The 16,017-nt window shown below is 38.9% G+C and overlaps 2 protein-coding genes across 11 annotated transcripts in view; one reads left to right on the top strand and one right to left on the bottom strand.

Annotated features, from left to right (window-relative positions):
- The window catches only part of SUPT20H (SPT20 homolog, SAGA complex component), a 29,963-nt gene extending 23,274 nt beyond the window's left edge, over positions 1-6,689 (top strand). For 5 of the 10 annotated variants that reach the window (XM_066544921.1, XM_066544919.1, XM_066544918.1 and 2 more), the window contains exons 21-24: positions 995-1,050; positions 4,557-4,662; positions 5,198-5,325; positions 6,162-6,689. In XM_066544921.1, coding sequence (XP_066401018.1) covers positions 995-1,050; positions 4,557-4,662; positions 5,198-5,325; positions 6,162-6,296 — 425 coding nt within the window. In that variant the 3' untranslated portion in view covers positions 6,297-6,689. Of the gene's footprint in view, positions 1-994; positions 1,051-4,556; positions 4,663-5,197; positions 5,326-6,161 lie in introns of those variants that run through there. The other 5 variants (XM_066544925.1, XM_066544922.1, XM_066544920.1 and 2 more) reach the window with 4 other exon arrangements.
- EXOSC8 (exosome component 8) lies at positions 6,618-15,956 on the bottom strand. Its single transcript, XM_066544926.1, has 11 exons — positions 15,924-15,956; positions 14,250-14,286; positions 13,156-13,219; positions 12,572-12,645; positions 11,963-12,008; positions 10,870-10,975; positions 10,741-10,786; positions 10,379-10,475; positions 9,214-9,334; positions 7,243-7,349; positions 6,618-6,830 (listed from the first exon to the last, which is right to left on the bottom strand). The coding sequence occupies exons 1-11, from the start codon at positions 15,938-15,940 to the stop codon at positions 6,715-6,717; spliced, it is 831 nt and encodes a 276-aa protein (XP_066401023.1). The 5' UTR covers positions 15,941-15,956; the 3' UTR covers positions 6,618-6,714.
- Between the last annotated feature and the right edge of the window lie 61 nt (positions 15,957-16,017).

Genomic DNA, 16,017 nt, shown 5'->3' with positions numbered 1-16,017 from the left:
GCTTAATATCCTGTGCTAGATTTCTAGTCTGTGGATTTATCTAATTGGTTTTTGAACCCATGTATATTTTCAGAATCTCTACAGCATCTTGTGACAGTGAATTTTATAAATGTAAACTGTGTGAAGAGGTTCTTTTCTTTTGTGTGCTCTGTAGTTTGTGATATGGATGATTTGAATATGTTTGTGACCTCCTGTAACTTCTCGTGTCCTTTCTTGCTGTATAGACACAAAGGTAGTTACAATTTTGTACTTGGTCATTTGTCTTTTTTTAAATCAGTGTTACTGAGTTTTGGACCATTTCTTCAGTTCATGAGGATCGCTTTTAGTCTACTTCTGTCCTTTCAAGCACTATCAACTTCTACCAGTTAGGTGTCACAGATTTGTACATGCTGTGCTGTCACCCACACAACAGATGCAAGTAGTGAATTGTGCAAGACCTCCAGGGCTTCTGTTTGATAGCTGCTGTCTTACTGGAGTGTTGCTCAGATCTGGGGTGGGATTGTTTTCTGTTAAAGATTGGTAAGAGTGTATTACTTCATTGAGCCCTTGGACTTCTTTGGATTTACTGTAAAAACAGTAAAGCTTTTAAAAGGCAGAAGGATCACTGAAAAATAACTGCTGTGGTGTTCTCCACAATCACCTTTGTGTAAATGCATGAACAGGTTATAGGTCACAGGGTATAATGTTAATGTAGAGATACAGATTTCTTTCCATTTAATCAGTTCTTGCGCACTTTGAGTCTGAATGACCATGAGCTGCATTACGGAAAATGCAGCATTGTATTAAGTTTACACTTAATTTACACTTGCCAGTATTACACTTTTATTATACTTGTACTAGTATAAACTTAGTATTAAGTTTACATTCAATTTACACTTGCCAGTTTTCCAACTTCCAGATATTTAAAAATAGTCCCAGTGGAAAGGTGTACTGCAAAACACAAACAGAACTGAGTAAAGACTCACTACTAATAAAAAGATGTTTTCTTTAACAGGCAGCCCATTTGGTTTGAAAAATACATCAAATCTTCGGCCCTTAAATCTTCTACAGGTAATTGATATACTTGGACACAATAATAATGATAATTTCTTATCTTTCTGTAGAGACCTGCTTAGTGCTGCTTACTGCACTGCCCCACACAGATCTTTGGAGCCAGTTGGTCAGACCATTTACTGCAAATCTTAATTGCTTATTTAAAAGGCTTAGAATAAGAGAAAAGAGATCTCCATAGACATACAAGGTGGAAGTTACATTCCTAGCTCAGAAAAAAGCAAATAATTCTCAGTAACAATATAAAGATGCTGACATTTGAATTTAAAAGATTAACCCTAAAATACAATCTTTCAGCATTTGCCTAAGGTTTCATTGCAGATCACAGACTAAAGTTACAATTATACTGTACAAAACAGTGTAGTAGAATCACTCGGAGGTTACACAGTTACACACAGAATGCCTAAAGGCCAAGCTCAGCATGCACAGGTAGGTGCAGTAATAGGTTTAAAGAGTTTTGAGAAATGGAAGTTCATGTAAGATAGGGAGTTTAGAAGGTCTGTAAATGCTTTATTTGCACTAAGCATACATACAAATACAAATATGAGCAGATGTTTATTATGTCAGAGTTGCATTTAAAAGCAGAGCAGGGGTTGTTTGTGGAACTGGGCAGAGTTCCTGGACCTTGAAGTCAGCTGCCAGATGCAGGTTCAGAATTACAGCTTCAGTGTTCCACATAGATTGCACCATGCTTCAAAAAATTACTACCAGCTTTGCTACTTCCTCTTCCCACTCCTGTACACTCCAGAAGGGTGGAAAAGGAGGACTGTGCACAGGAGGCAGTGCACAGGAGGCAGTTATGCCAGAATAGAGCTCTTCTATACAATTAAATGCTTGTATTTGAGTGATTCCAGGTTGAAGGACATTCTTTCAAGCTAGCTCTGCCACTCATATAAACCAAGAACAATTCAGCTGAAATAACTGCAATTAAAGCTGGGGTAAGGGAGAGGAATCAAGGCCGTTTCACTATCTATTAAAATTCAGTGGAATATTCTGAAAGTGGAAATTATATACAGTGCTGTTGAAGACTGGCATTTATCTTTCCAGTATCAGTACACTATCTGCCATTTTAATTAAAATAATTTAAATATATTTTCCTTTGGAAATACCTTTCTGTCAGATCATGCAAGTTTGTTTTCAGAGCATGAGCTTTTTTCAGAAACAGCAACAATTGTAAATTGATTGACTTTAAAGGCATTACCAAACAAAAATCCAGCCTCTGGGAAGTACACCACTATCAATACAGTCTTCATCCTAGAACAGTAGGAAACTCAGCAGTTTGATTGAATTATGCCTTTTGTTTTTAGTCTTCAACAGCTTCCAGGTGGTTCACTTATTTTTAACCCACTTCAGCAGCAGCTGTCTCAGTTTTCTCCACAGCAGCAATCTCAGCAGCCTACAACCTGTAGTCCTCAGCAGCAGGGAGAATTGGTGTGGGCTAACAGCCCTCAGTCTGGAGTGTGTCGATGAAAGAGTTTCTCCTTTTCTCCCCATTTCCACAAGTAAATGAGCTATTACCCCATAGATCTGAAGCAGAGGGGGAGGAAACTCTTGCTCCTAAACTTTTCTCAAACAGCAAAGAGTGCAGTGGCTCTGTTGCTATGGCTGGAGCTGGGTTATAACTCTTTATTTATATCCTGTGTAGAAAAGCTGTAACAACCACTGAGCATTGTCTAACTGTCATGAAGAGAGCCAGCCCCACTGTATGAGTAGTGTAAAACCAGCTTAGTGCTTTGTTTATCATAACTAACAGATATATCAGATGAACAGAGAAAAAATGCAGTCAGGATTATTACAGAGAAACAAAAACTTGTTACTGACACTGCTGTGAGTTGGCTTACAAACTCTCTGCTGTAGTTCAGCAGAATTTTCTTTGCACCTAATGAAATACAAGTTGTCTTTAAAGCTGTAATCTTAAGAGATTTGCTCTGCTGCTGCCTGTAATTAAAGGCGATAGACACCAATCCATCTTCAAATGACGAATTTTGAGTAGTCAGTTGCACCTTAAAAATCCTAAAGTGCAAGCACCAGGTTAGTACTTAAAAATCCTAACCAACATTGATGCAGCAGTGTGAGAAAACTAGCTGCTCTGCTTTTGTGTTCTCATACACACAAGTGTTCTGCTTACCAAATACTCTCTACTGGATGCTCAAGTTTGTCATAATTTCACTTGTGATACTGTAGACTGTTCATAAATAAGATGCCTCTGTTTTTTTTTTTTTTATGGTATATAGCCTCCTGTGCCACAGGCCTTGTTCTGGATTGTGGGAGGGTTTAATGGGAAACTTTGCAATTTGTTCACAGCATCTGAATCTCTGAATGTCAGTAGTTGAACTACTAAAAAAAATATAATGTGACCTTCTGCTGTTGAGTTTTATTTTCTAGATATTGAACATCAAGGGCATTTATAAAAAGGCTGATAAGCATAGTTCTTGTGGCAGAAAGTTCTGGAGAAAATCAGTCTCTGCATTGGTTAAACTGCCCTAAGGAACTTCTCTCATACCTTGCATTATAGAGGAGGGGGTTGTTGGCTAAAATGAGATATTATGAACACTAGATTCCTTAGCTTTGATAAGGACAGGAATGTATGTGCTCAAAGTCTTAGTGAAAAAACTTAGGCTCAAAAGCAACAAAAATTGTCTGTGCTACCAATATAATATAAATATGCGTTCTCTCTCATACTTAGGGATTTTCCCCACATGGTGGTTCTGTGACTCTTAGTCATCATGGAGGTGATGATGTCTCAACATGCAATCCTTTGGTCTGGTTTTCCTAGCTCTTAGTAGCATTATAATATAACGCTAAAGAAGCACTAGAACTCCCGGACTGAACCAGCTTTTTTCCGACTCATAAGCTGTGCAGTTTTTCTCAAATTGTGCATATAATGCTTTACTTCCCTATGTTACAAATCAGTGCATAATTTAAGTTCTAAAAGAGGTCATAATTCAGCACCCTTTGACTTCAGGAGACACTAAGTCAGACTACACTAATTCCTTTAAAGTGATTACTGTGAAAACTACTGCATTCTGAAAATATGATTTTAAAAGCAGGGTCTGTATTTTTATGAAATGAAGGTGTGTAGCACAATATGAACATGGGAATGTGACAGCCTTTGCACACTTTGATTGATTAGGACCTTTGCACATGGGTATCTCAGGGTCCCCTGAAGACTTTGGGGCTGTGAGTGGGACAGGAAGTTGTCATAAGATTACAACCACGAAGTGTAGTCTCTGCTAGACTGCAGAGAAATTGACAACTACATGGACTTCTGCTGGGTAACAGGAGCACTACCATTTCTGCCAAAACAAAGCTGTTCTGGGGTATTCAGTATCTCTTTGTTCAACTGTTAGTGACTACACTATAGCCTGTATCTGGCACACACTGGATGACGTAGCATTAAATGTTTTTAAATGGCACTTCAGAAGTTTGCCTTCACGCTGGCTTTATTTGCTTATTCATTGATACGAAAGTTTGGTAATAAGGATCAAGCTTTTCATTTTTGCTAGGGGTCTGACCAAGGTCCATCCAATCAAGATCAGGCATTATCTGCCCAACAAGCTGCTGTAATTAACCTGACTGGAGTAGGGAATTTTATGCAACCTCAAGCCACAGGTATGTGCTTGCTGAGCCTCCTTTTATAGCAAAGTGTTTATGTTGATAAATTCACACTGAAATGAAGTTTGGTCTTAAGGAAGTCTTACGTTAGATCAGAATGATTTACTGTTTATTATCAGGACATGAATTCTATGAGAAATACTCGACTTCTAAAGCATGCACTTCTCTGCTTTGTTTGGCAGTTAAGTGCCATCAATTGATAGTATCACATGAAAACAAGTTACACTTGAGACAAAATGAAAATGCAGGGAACTTCATGCCAGACTTCATTAAGGAATGTTTCTTTAACTCTGTGCTTAACATCCAGTGTGAGAAACCTTTGTGTCTCCACAAGCACTTCATAATCTAATTATGTTCTAACTAACAGAGTATGTATATCATGTATACTTTATTCTGCACTGTTCCAAATTTGACTCTGAAACTAATTCTATTGATCCCCCTTTCCTGTTACACTGTATTCCTATGTCTTCCTCCCCTGACCAACTCAACCTGACCTCTTTGACCTGCCTGCTTTCCCCTTCTCCTTTCTCAGTGTTGTCTCAGCTTGGCTCTGCCGTGAACAGACCTGGGCAAAGCCTTCCTCAGCAGAGACTCCAGCTCTCTTCTGCCTTGCAACAGCAGCAACAACAAGCCTTGCAGCAGCAGCAGCAACAGATACAAGTAATCCAGCAACTTCACTCTGACTGTGTTCAAAAAAAATTAAATTAAAAATACAATTCTTGGCTCCAAAATCAAAAATATTGCCCTCTTGGGCTCTTTTTAACTAATGCAGTTATGGTCTTGCAAATTGAAAATAAAAAAAAAAAACAACAACAAAACCAACATGTATTTGGCAGACTATCGTGCAAGACCTGAAATCTGTGGTTCTCTCAGCTTGGAGCACTGAATTTATTTTTATTCATTGAAGCCTTCCACCTTCCTGATTTGCAGACATTCAAGGGGTGCTTGTGGCACATATCTAAATACTATACCAGGTGCCAATAGATTTCAAAATGGCATGGATGTAAGCACCTGGAAGTTCAAATGTAGGACTGCTACAGCCAGTACATGAAAGCAAGAGCTCTGCAAAGCTCCTTTACCATTCAGATGCTTCATGAAAACATTTTAGCATTTTTTTAGCACACAGTCTCATGTTTGTAATATATACAGAAAATTCATACAATGCATACATACACTGAGAAGCTATCACATTAAAAAGGTACTGTGTAACCCAAACACTCAGTGAAGTTGCTGAGTTACTACAGTTACTGCAATGAAGATAAAGGGCAAAGAAACAAAGCTGTGCACATTCACATGTAAAATGTTAGCTTGTGCCCTCAGCAGGCTTCTGTGCCACTGGTGCTGCTTGACTGTATCCCTGCCCCAGTTCATGGTGTGTTCCTTTTGTCAACCTGGTGCTTCCTTATTTTTCTTTCTCTCCCCCTCTTCATTCTTCCTGATGTGAAAGCTTTATAGTCAACACTAACAAGCTTTTTCTCCCTTCTCCTCCATGGCAGCAGTTGCGATTCTTGCAGCATCAAATGGCTATGGCAGCGGCAGCAGCACAAGCAGCTCACCTGCATCATCAACATTCAGGCAGCCACTCAAAAAGTAAAAGGAAAAGAGGCACATCAGCCCCTCCAAAATCATGAGACTTGCCTCCCCCCACAAAAAAACTGATTGGAAGGGGATTTTTTTTTCAGATTGTTAAGGAAAAGGCTTAAAATAAAATTAGTGTTTTATATTACTGGTGGGAAAATGAAATTTTGACATTACACTAAAAGAAATGAACTGATTTTGGAAGCCAACCGTACAGAACTTAGAAATTTCATCTATAAAGCAGCTAGGATCTGGTTTCCTCTAGTCACTTAATTTTTTAACAGAATGTTTTATCTTGTATTTTTTACCAGTCAACAACATTGTACATAGAATGAGGGTGAAAAACATTTTAGAAAAAATGAACTTTGTAAATGTAGTATTGGTATTTGTTTATTTAGTATAAAAGGTTTGTGAACACTGTAACAAATACAATTTTTACAAATCCATTTTTGAAAAGAGCTCTCTTTTTATTCACTTGGGTGTTATACTTTTTATTACTTTGTCTATGAGCTTCTTTACTTCTTTGTGTCTTGTAATTGCTCTGGTGATACAGTCCTGAAGCTTGGCTCCTGTAAGAGGACTTCCACCTAAACATTGAAGGGAATAATTTGATTTTCTACTTATACTTCAGTTACGTGTATCTAACTGTGATTTCCAAATGCAAGTATTAATACAGCAATTGTCATTACCACCACCTTTCACTGGGGAGCATACAGCTTTCCCAGCCCTAGCTTCAGGCAGAGATAATGGAAACAAACAAGAGCTGTAACAGGAGACATGCCCAGAATTAGTCCTCTCCTGTTACTGCTTCTTGAACTTTAGTCATGCCACCCACCATCTTAAAACTCCTTTCAAGAGCTACGGGAATTTAATGACTATTCAGGCAGACACTATTACCATAAAGCAGCTGCATCTCACAAAGCCAAGGAGGTACAGAATCTTTTCTTGACCTAACATCATCATCTCCCATAAGCTTCTTTGTAGTAAATTTAGAAGTACCTGGTTTATGGACGGAACACAGTCTGCCTTCTTCATCAGTTACAATGGTTACTGTTCCAGTTGCTAAATCTTCTTCTTCAGCAGTTGGATCAACAATGAGTAACGTGCTTGTGAAAGAAATGCATGCAGATATGTTGGTATACATTGCTCCAATAATGTTATTGCAAAATTCTTACTGTAGTCTTACAACATATTTGTAGATGGATTTAGTGCTCAAGCTTATCTGTTTTCTTACCAAAATACACCAATTAAAAAAAAAAAAGAGAAAAAAGCCAAAAAATGTGGGAGAGTCCACATAATCATGTGTTTGTGACTGTGGAAAATAGGCATATAAGCGGTTTCATAAATTTGTGACAGCGAGGTCCTCCAGGAAAATGCCGCTGAATTGCCACTTGCAGTATGGAATATGAAAGACTGCAGTTGTTATATTGTAGTTACACTGAAGACTAGCATTGGTTTTAGGTGTAGGCTGCACTAATTTCTACTAGACACCTTAAAGCAAAACTGATTTGCACTGCTAAGTTCACCAAAGTGGTTCTCAATTTGTTGTCAGTGAACTCTAACATCACTCCGACTGGGAATAGTTCAAAACCAGATTCATTGAGTTATTCTGGCTGTCATACTGTCACATGCGCAGTTCATTGCATGGCTCTTGTTGATGTACAGGAGCAGCCCTGCAGCAGTGCTCTTCAGCCATGGCCACACGAACCAGCAACTTACCACTTCCATTTACTCAAGGAGGCCTTTTATGCAGAAGAAAAATGCCTCTGGAAGCCAGGGTATGAAAAGCATTTTATTGAAAGGGCTATTAACCAGAATTAAAAAACAAAAATAAAACCAACGCAAACCGCACAACACAGGCAGACCTCCCCTCAGTACTTAATTTTAGGAGCTAAAAGGAGACTTCAGTAACTTGTTTGATGCAACAGCAACAGACACTCATGGAAAGCCTTCTTCCCCAGGCAGCTTTTTGGTCTATATGTAAGTATGTGTGATTTGTGTGTAAATAATACCCTACTGACAGCTGTCTGCCTAGTACGTTACTCACTTAGTGTACATCAAACTTCAGACCCAGCAGAAATGGTACTAAAGCAATTAACAGAGGCATTCTGAAGTACCAATAATGACCTGCTCTGATGCATTTTGATAATCACTTGGTCAACAATTGACATTATTGCTCTCCCCACACCATTTGTTATTTGGATGAACGGTCCCTACTAATCATTTCTGTGGGTACACATTAATGTGCCATAATCCCCCAAGATCTCCAAACAGACCTAAATCTTGAATAGCACAATGAGCAGTATCCTGTCACTTTCTACTTTGCAAATGGATGTCACCTGAAATAACTGCATTTCTTATAAATAGCAGCAGAATACATTCTTAACATTCTTGACCTAAGGAAGACCCAGTAGACAATTTCAGATGAGGAGTCAAATTATCAGATGTGATTACTTTGAATTCTCATAATCAGATTCTCTTCCTACATGAACAATGACTTAAGAATGCTGGTTACACTTCACCTTGGGTCATTATGTTTACAGTTATCCAGGGGTTCTGTTGTTCTAATTGGACTGTTACTTCCTACTTCCTTTGTTGACTACATCCTTGGCATAAGCTGTTCAAAAACTACCATCTTTTCTATCAGTTATTACACAGGCTTCTAAAACATTAATTGCACTGGTAACGTTTTCATCTTAAAGATACTTCAAAAACCTAAAACAGTACCCATCCCTGTACTTTTAAGCTTATCTTTTACTACACTTTGTTCTGTGCACTCCTTACATCACAGAACTAGATAACCCTTCAATGAGAGAGGCTGTGGATTTAAGATTGGTGGAGCAGCATTGCCTGAGGCTCCACTCTCGTCCCTGGCAGAAGTGCACAAACATCACCAGTGGCATCTTCAGTCTTTCCTTTGTTTTACAAACACTGTTGTTTCCATAAAGTACAAAACAGTTTGGAACTTACTCATCAAATATAGCAAATGATGTGGCAACCGGATGCTTTCTGATAATCAAAGGATTCTTCTGTTTTAAATTAACTTCTGATAAACCACTTTCTTCATTTATCGTAACCAATGGCAATTGCACTGAAGAGATGAAAAAAATACAATGGTCTAATATTAAACATGCTGGGTTTAGCAGGCCTAGAGATGTGGACAACTACTTAAATATTTAAGCTGTTATCTTAACCCACTGAAAATCAATCAGAATAGTTTTTCCTACATTAATCATACTCTCTAAAAAAAACAAATCTTGAATTCAAGGAAAGTATTTAGCTTAGAATGACCTGTTCAAGGAAGTATTTGATTTTTGTACTTGGTAACAGAAGCTTTTTTCCTTACACATAAATATTTTCTACTTCCAAAATGCCACACAATTAAAATACTTTAGACTCTAGTACTTTAGATTCTAATACTTTAGAATATTTAACCAAAAGTATTTATTCCCCAAGTCTACCGGACATATAAAAATTAGGAATATAGTCTCATGCCATGAATGTTATGCATCTGTAGAAACAGTGCAACCTGACCTTTAGCTAACTCTTGCTGTGACAACCCATACATTGCTGGTGACAAGGAGACAAAAGCAAAGTAGCTAGGGGAATTCTAAGGCTGGCAATTCGAGGCCTTGCTGTAAGTTTCCCTTTAAACTGCTGCCTTCATGCATTTATAAGCCACACACCTGCAAACAGTCAGGCCACACATTTTTTTACAAACTATGATTCATTAAGCTAGGAAAGGAATATTCTGTTGTGACAAAATACTTGTGTAAGCAAAGCCTCCAACAGCTCATCCTGCCTACACAAAATACATTATCGAAGTAATAATGCCCTGATGTAGATGTTAAACTCATTCATAGCCCCTTCTGAAAGACTCATGTATCTGACACCAGAGAACACATGGCAGAATAGCAGATAGTCTTTTAAGAAAGCAATAATAAGGATATGAAAAAGATCCTGGTTTTGAGGTGTTACACACCTGTGGCATCCCACCATCATTTCCACCTTGTATTTGCATTCAAATGACAGGAAACAAACAGTCTTATGAACTAGGAACCTACTTATCAGGGTTCAAAAAGCATTTCTCCAAGCAACACTTATCAGAATGTCTCTTGTTCTAAGGAAAACTTACCATTTTTTAATGCTGCCAACAAAGCAAAGACACTGGCATCCAGAAGGTTTCCATCATAGTCCAGACATATGATATCACAGTATAAGACCCACGCAAGCTATCAAAAAAGGTTTGCACATGTGAGATATTCCATCAGCTAAGTAAATGGGGCAATATGTAAGAAAATTCTGGCCACACTAAATACAGATACTTATTTCTATTATTTGACTTTTGCACTTAGGATGTAAAATAAGCTATGAGGAATGAAAAGCAAAAACAACACTAAAACCCCCTATAACCTCAAATACCTTCTGTATTTGTACTTGTGTAGAGGTCCTGTGATCTTGTTACTATCTCCCTCTTCATTCTGAGATAGAACTTACCTTGCCATTGGCAATACACAGATCTTCTTTCACTATCATCTGTGAACTAAAATAAAATGAGAGTAAGCAAGGCAATAGAAAACTCTTGCAGAGTTGCTTGTATTTTAACAGCACTAAGATGGTTCTTACTTTTCAATCACATCTGCGATGAACTGGCTCGCTGCTTGAGCTTCTTCACCAGGTGGTCCAGAGCGAAACCTCTCTGCACAGAGGGACGGCAGCTCCACATTTGGAACTAAGTGGCAAGAATCATTAGTCATAAACCAAAGAAAGCAGGCAATGGGTAATCAAAAATAAAAAAATAAATAACAGATGCTATTAATACTATTTTATATACTTCAAATGAAAGGCAAGACCAAGAATTTTTCAATCAAGCCTTCCTAATTCTCCCCTGAAAAATAAAGTTATGCATGAGTTTGTATTAAAGAACTTGTAGTACTCTCTGTACTCAGGAACTATATATTCCATGGAAAAGCCCATACTCCTAGCTACCACTCTCTGTTTATAATCCTTCTCTATCATGACCCACACAAACACTTCTGCAAGTATTAAGCACTTTTCAGCAGATCAAGAAACAGCAGCATTTCCATCCCACTGCCTGACTTTACTGGTATGCTGTCTGCTTTCCATCAACTATTAAAACCTGAGGCTTTAGACTTGAAGCAAAAACATGCATAAACATTCATGAAAAAAACCTAAGCATAGTCAAGCTTACTGAAAACAACATACTTGGGAGATGCCTTAGAAAAGGGGACTTTGTCTCTCAGTTCCACAGAATTATTTTATTTCCAAAAAAACCTCCAAACACGAGTGAGGAGGTACCACTGGGAATTACAGTTCTCTGAGAAATAAACAGTTTTTATTTCACAGTTTTTAACAGTTACATTTTTTGCCTACTGGGACCTTGAAACAGAAGTTAACATGCCTTTGCACAACCATGCATGCCACTATCTTTTATAGAGTACCTTCTCCCTCTTAATATACACAATGATGCAGATTTCCTTCCATGCTCAGCCTGGAAACAGCAACGAAAAGGTAGCTGTATACAGAAAACTCACAAGCAAAGCAAAGGGAATTCTAGATGACTAGATGTCAATTTTGAAATTAATTTGAAGAGTTGTAATAAAATTTGATCCAAATTAATTCTTTTAAGAAATCTACAATTTCCACAACATTTTAGCTGAAGTAATAGAAAACCTCAGATCGATACTGAAACACTTACCAATATATCCCTTATTAGCAGAATCCACTGCAGGTGCAGCAAGTTCCTGGAGAAATAGAAAAGAGAAAAATGAAGAATTGCATACAAAATATTTTTCAGCTGTTCTATATACAAATGGTTGTTTTCTTCCCAGTTATTATGACAATGAGATTTACAAAAGTCATTTTTAATCAGTCCTTGTCTGTAAATTTCCTATGGAAGAACTCAGTACAGGGATGAACAGTCATTTGTCTTGTAGGTCATGGCAGGCCAGCAGTAGAGTAGGGGCTACAAGGCATTCAATAGTCCAGCCAGCTCATTCCCAGGGCACTTACTGATCCATGTTCAGGAACTTTTCAATTACAGAGCTTTTATCTAGAAATAACAATGACTTTAGTTTTGTACACATCCTTCCCCACACACAATGGGCATCACAAAAAAACATGTTCTCAGACTATACAGGTAGGATTATGCAATTACATTATATATCAACTTTCAGGTCTGGAAGTAAGTCAGGTGAAGAACTAATTGCATCTGACTGGCACATTTTTATAACTTCAAGGGCGAGCAATTCTAAACACAAATGCACAAAGCCAGCTAACAATAAATAAAGATAAAAACCAACCATACCGCTTTTACTCCACAAATCACTGTGGTATTTCCTAACTTCACCAGGGCAGAACCATCTGCAGTTGTAATTGAACCTGAAGAGAAAAAGTACTGTTCAATAAAATCTATTTTCCCTTCAAAGGGCGCTAAATAACATCCAACCTTCATGGAGTGTTTACCTTCAATCATTTTATACTAAACACAGCCTAAGCAAAGTCTCAAATCCAGAGTGGGACAGAATCTCTGTATCAAACAGTCAATCACACAGAATGGTTGAGGTTCTCCAGCCTGCTGAGGCCCCTCTGGCATATCAGCCACTCCCAGTTCAGTGTCATCTGCAAACTTGTGAGAGCACCTAAATTGTGCTGCACATACAGGAGCAGAACTGACTAATTACACTGTGCACTTTAGCCCAGGAACAGGACTGAAAACAGTGCTCAAAGATACCATTGTACCATTGTAGAAACTGTAAAGGAAAATCCTTCCTCTTCCTGGTTTCCAAATATAAGAATCAAGAAAACCAATTAGCGAGTCATTAAGGTCACCACTATAACCTGATACTAATAATACCTCCCCCATTATTACTATTCCACATAAGCACTTGCCTATGTTGACAGTGGTTGTCCGAAATTCACCTAACTCTCTTCCATCAGGTCGACAGTTCTCTTTCTAAAGAAAAATTACAAACTTCAAATTAGAAAATATACTCTATCAAATAACACAGTAATATTTTTGCTACAGAACTTAATAAAAAATAATACTCTCTTCTCAAAAATGCTAGGGAAAACTCAGTCACACTCTAGCTGCTTTTCATCAACTGATAGTAGTTTGTGGTCATCAGCCTGCAAAAGAAAACTCCTGATTTTTAAAATTCATTTAAATTTATTTAGATAATATAACAGGAGACTGATTGTCTCAAGGGTAGGTACTACAGGAGACTAGATTCAGAACATCATCCAAGAATGAACACGCACTGGTAAACTTAAAATCAGAGTTTTTACCTGCCTGCATTGCTTAGTGGAGCTCTTAAAATTAGAGTGAACTTAAGAAAACAAAAGAAAAACCCTGCACCAAAAGAAAACACAGCATTCAAATACCATCAGTCAGAAGCTGTACAACACATAACCCTTGTGTTAGAAACTGAAACAATATTCCATCATTTTAGATCTGAATTGTTACCACAGTTTCAAGCTTTTCAAAAGCAAACTCTTTTGGTTCAATTATAAGAACCAAAATTTGCAATAACACTGGATCCATTTCTAAGTCAATACAACTTCAGTAATAGCTGAACTAATTTAGGGTAACAAAAGTCAGTGTTCTTCCCCCTCAGTTAAAGTGTGCATGGTTAGCAGCAATAGTCTCTTTTACTAATTTTTGCAGCATCTAAAAGCCTGGTATGACATAATTTTGTAAGAGGCAAAAACCTGCATCTTGGTCAAATTTAACCTGAACTCCTTTCAAGACCAACAGAAGCATTTACCCATCAAGATGATCAGCATCAACACCATGGAAAGATGGAAAGAAAAACATGTTCTGAAGAGCACAAATGTTTTTCACCTGCTCAGATGGTTTTTTGGGTTTTTTTTCCGTTTCCATTTCCAGAGCTTCAGATTTCCATACAGAAAAATTAGAAGAGCAGAAACAAGCAAGAAAAAATTCACTGCAAGGAAGTTATACAGGCATCTTATCTTTCACTCACCAAAAACCTCCTGTAATATTCCAATGGTTCCACAGTTCTAGAACAAATAGAAAGAGAATTTCAAATGCAAGCTCCTGAGTAGGCAAGACACAGGGGAAAAAAACAATCTGGGAATCAAGATGCCTGACAAAGCTGTTCTGCAATACAGTTACAGAACAATGAGTAAATTTTAAACTAATCTAAAAAAAAATTTAGATTAAAATTTCCTCATTGCTCTGTAACTGTATTGCAGAAAAACTGTAACAGTTTTACAGTTAGGAAAAAACTGTACGTTTTTCCTAAGTACAGTTCCAAAATGCTCCTTCCATACAATGAACCTGCCTGCACATACACTGAACAAAAACTGCTAGCTTTCATCTTTCAAGGAATGCAAAAAGGAAAATTTTACTACACTGTGTGAAATATCTGTTAGTTCAAGGACTGCATTCAGATACAGAAATTTGCATAAAAATTTTTATTTATTCAGTTTTTCTTAGAATCTTTCAGAAAATGTAAAACTACAAAATATGCTTCATGCAGTGCTTCAGATGAGAAATAATTGATGTTATTATTAATCACACACTAGTAACAGTACCTGGGTATCAGGGATCATTAAGGTAAAAAAAAAAGCTTTTATAAAAGGTGTTGCCAATATTTAAACAAAGCATTCACAGTTTTGTTAAAATAGTGCTTCTGGGGCAGGGGTGGAAAAAAGATAAGTGGAATAGGCAAGTTTTCCAAATGTAAATTAACACACAGAGGCATCACCAACATAATGGCCAGCATGCATTGGCTCCTGTTGGCTCCACATGCGTAGGTCCTGTACCACTGGATTATAAGCCCAACACAAGGTCTGTTATCTTATTGCTCATGTAACAGCACTTGCTAAAACTTGTTTTGAAGCTTTTAAGCCACGCAATAGAATCAAGGATGCTGGGACAGCCTGCCCAGAGAAGCTGTGAGTGCCCTGTGCCTGGAACTGTTCAAGGCCAGGCTGGATGGGGCTCTGAGCGCCCTGGTCTAGCAAAAGGTGTCCCTGCCCGTGGCACAGGGATTGGAACTGGATGATCTGGGAAAATCCCCTCTGACCCAAACCATTTTACTATTCTAAAACGAGTAGTTATAAACGAGAAGTCATTGAATTCCGTACAGTTTTAACTTCCTTATAATTCGATCAGCTGTGTAAGGGGAGGTTTAGGTTGGAGAGCAGGAAAAACGTTTGTCACGTAGAGGTGATTGGGCACTGGAACTTCCCCAGGGCAGAGGTCACAGCATCAGAACTGCTCCGAGTCCAAGAAGCGCCTGGATAACGCCCTCAGGCACATGGTGACTCCTGGGGGTGTCCTGCACAGGGCCAGCAGCTGGACTCGCTGATCGCTAAGGATCCACCTCGGTATACTCCGCAATTCTGATACCAGGCAGCTCCGGCCTCACTGACCTCCGCTTTTTACCGGGCGTTTTCCCGGCTGGCCAAATCCTGCTCGCTCAGTCTTTCCCACACTCGCCGGGGGCTCCACCGCCCCGCAGCACCGACCCCATCCCTCCCAGACGCGCCGAGCCCGCTCCCCGCGTGCGACCGGAGCGGTGACGGGATAAAGCCCTGAAGGGTCCCCGCACGGCCGGGACGCTGAGAGGCGCGGGCGGGACCCGCGGCGCGGCTCCGGCGGGACCGCGGTACCCGGGCCCAGCACTTACTTGAACGCCGCCGCCATGGCGGTGCCGTCTCCGTCCCGGATGTGGCGCCCCCTGGCGGCCCGCCCTCCCGGCAGCCTCCGCGAGCGGACCGGAG

The sequence above is a fragment of the Molothrus aeneus genome, chromosome 2, assembly GCF_037042795.1.
Source record: "Molothrus aeneus isolate 106 chromosome 2, BPBGC_Maene_1.0, whole genome shotgun sequence".
Classification (NCBI taxonomy): domain Eukaryota; kingdom Metazoa; phylum Chordata; class Aves; order Passeriformes; family Icteridae; genus Molothrus; species Molothrus aeneus.
Note: the sequence above shows the minus strand (reverse complement) of the source record. Positions and strands in the feature narration are given on the sequence as shown.

Bases quoted from the DNA above. Each gene is read 5' to 3' on its own strand.
- EXOSC8 (XM_066544926.1), bottom strand. The intron at 13,220-14,249 runs GTGAGTGAAAGA...ATTTTTCTTTAG, and splicing joins AATATTACAGGAGGTTTTTG to AAAGAGAACTGTCGACCTGA. The intron at 12,009-12,571 runs GTATGGTTGGTT...CTATTTCTCCAG, and splicing joins TGATTTGTGGAGTAAAAGCG to GAACTTGCTGCACCTGCAGT.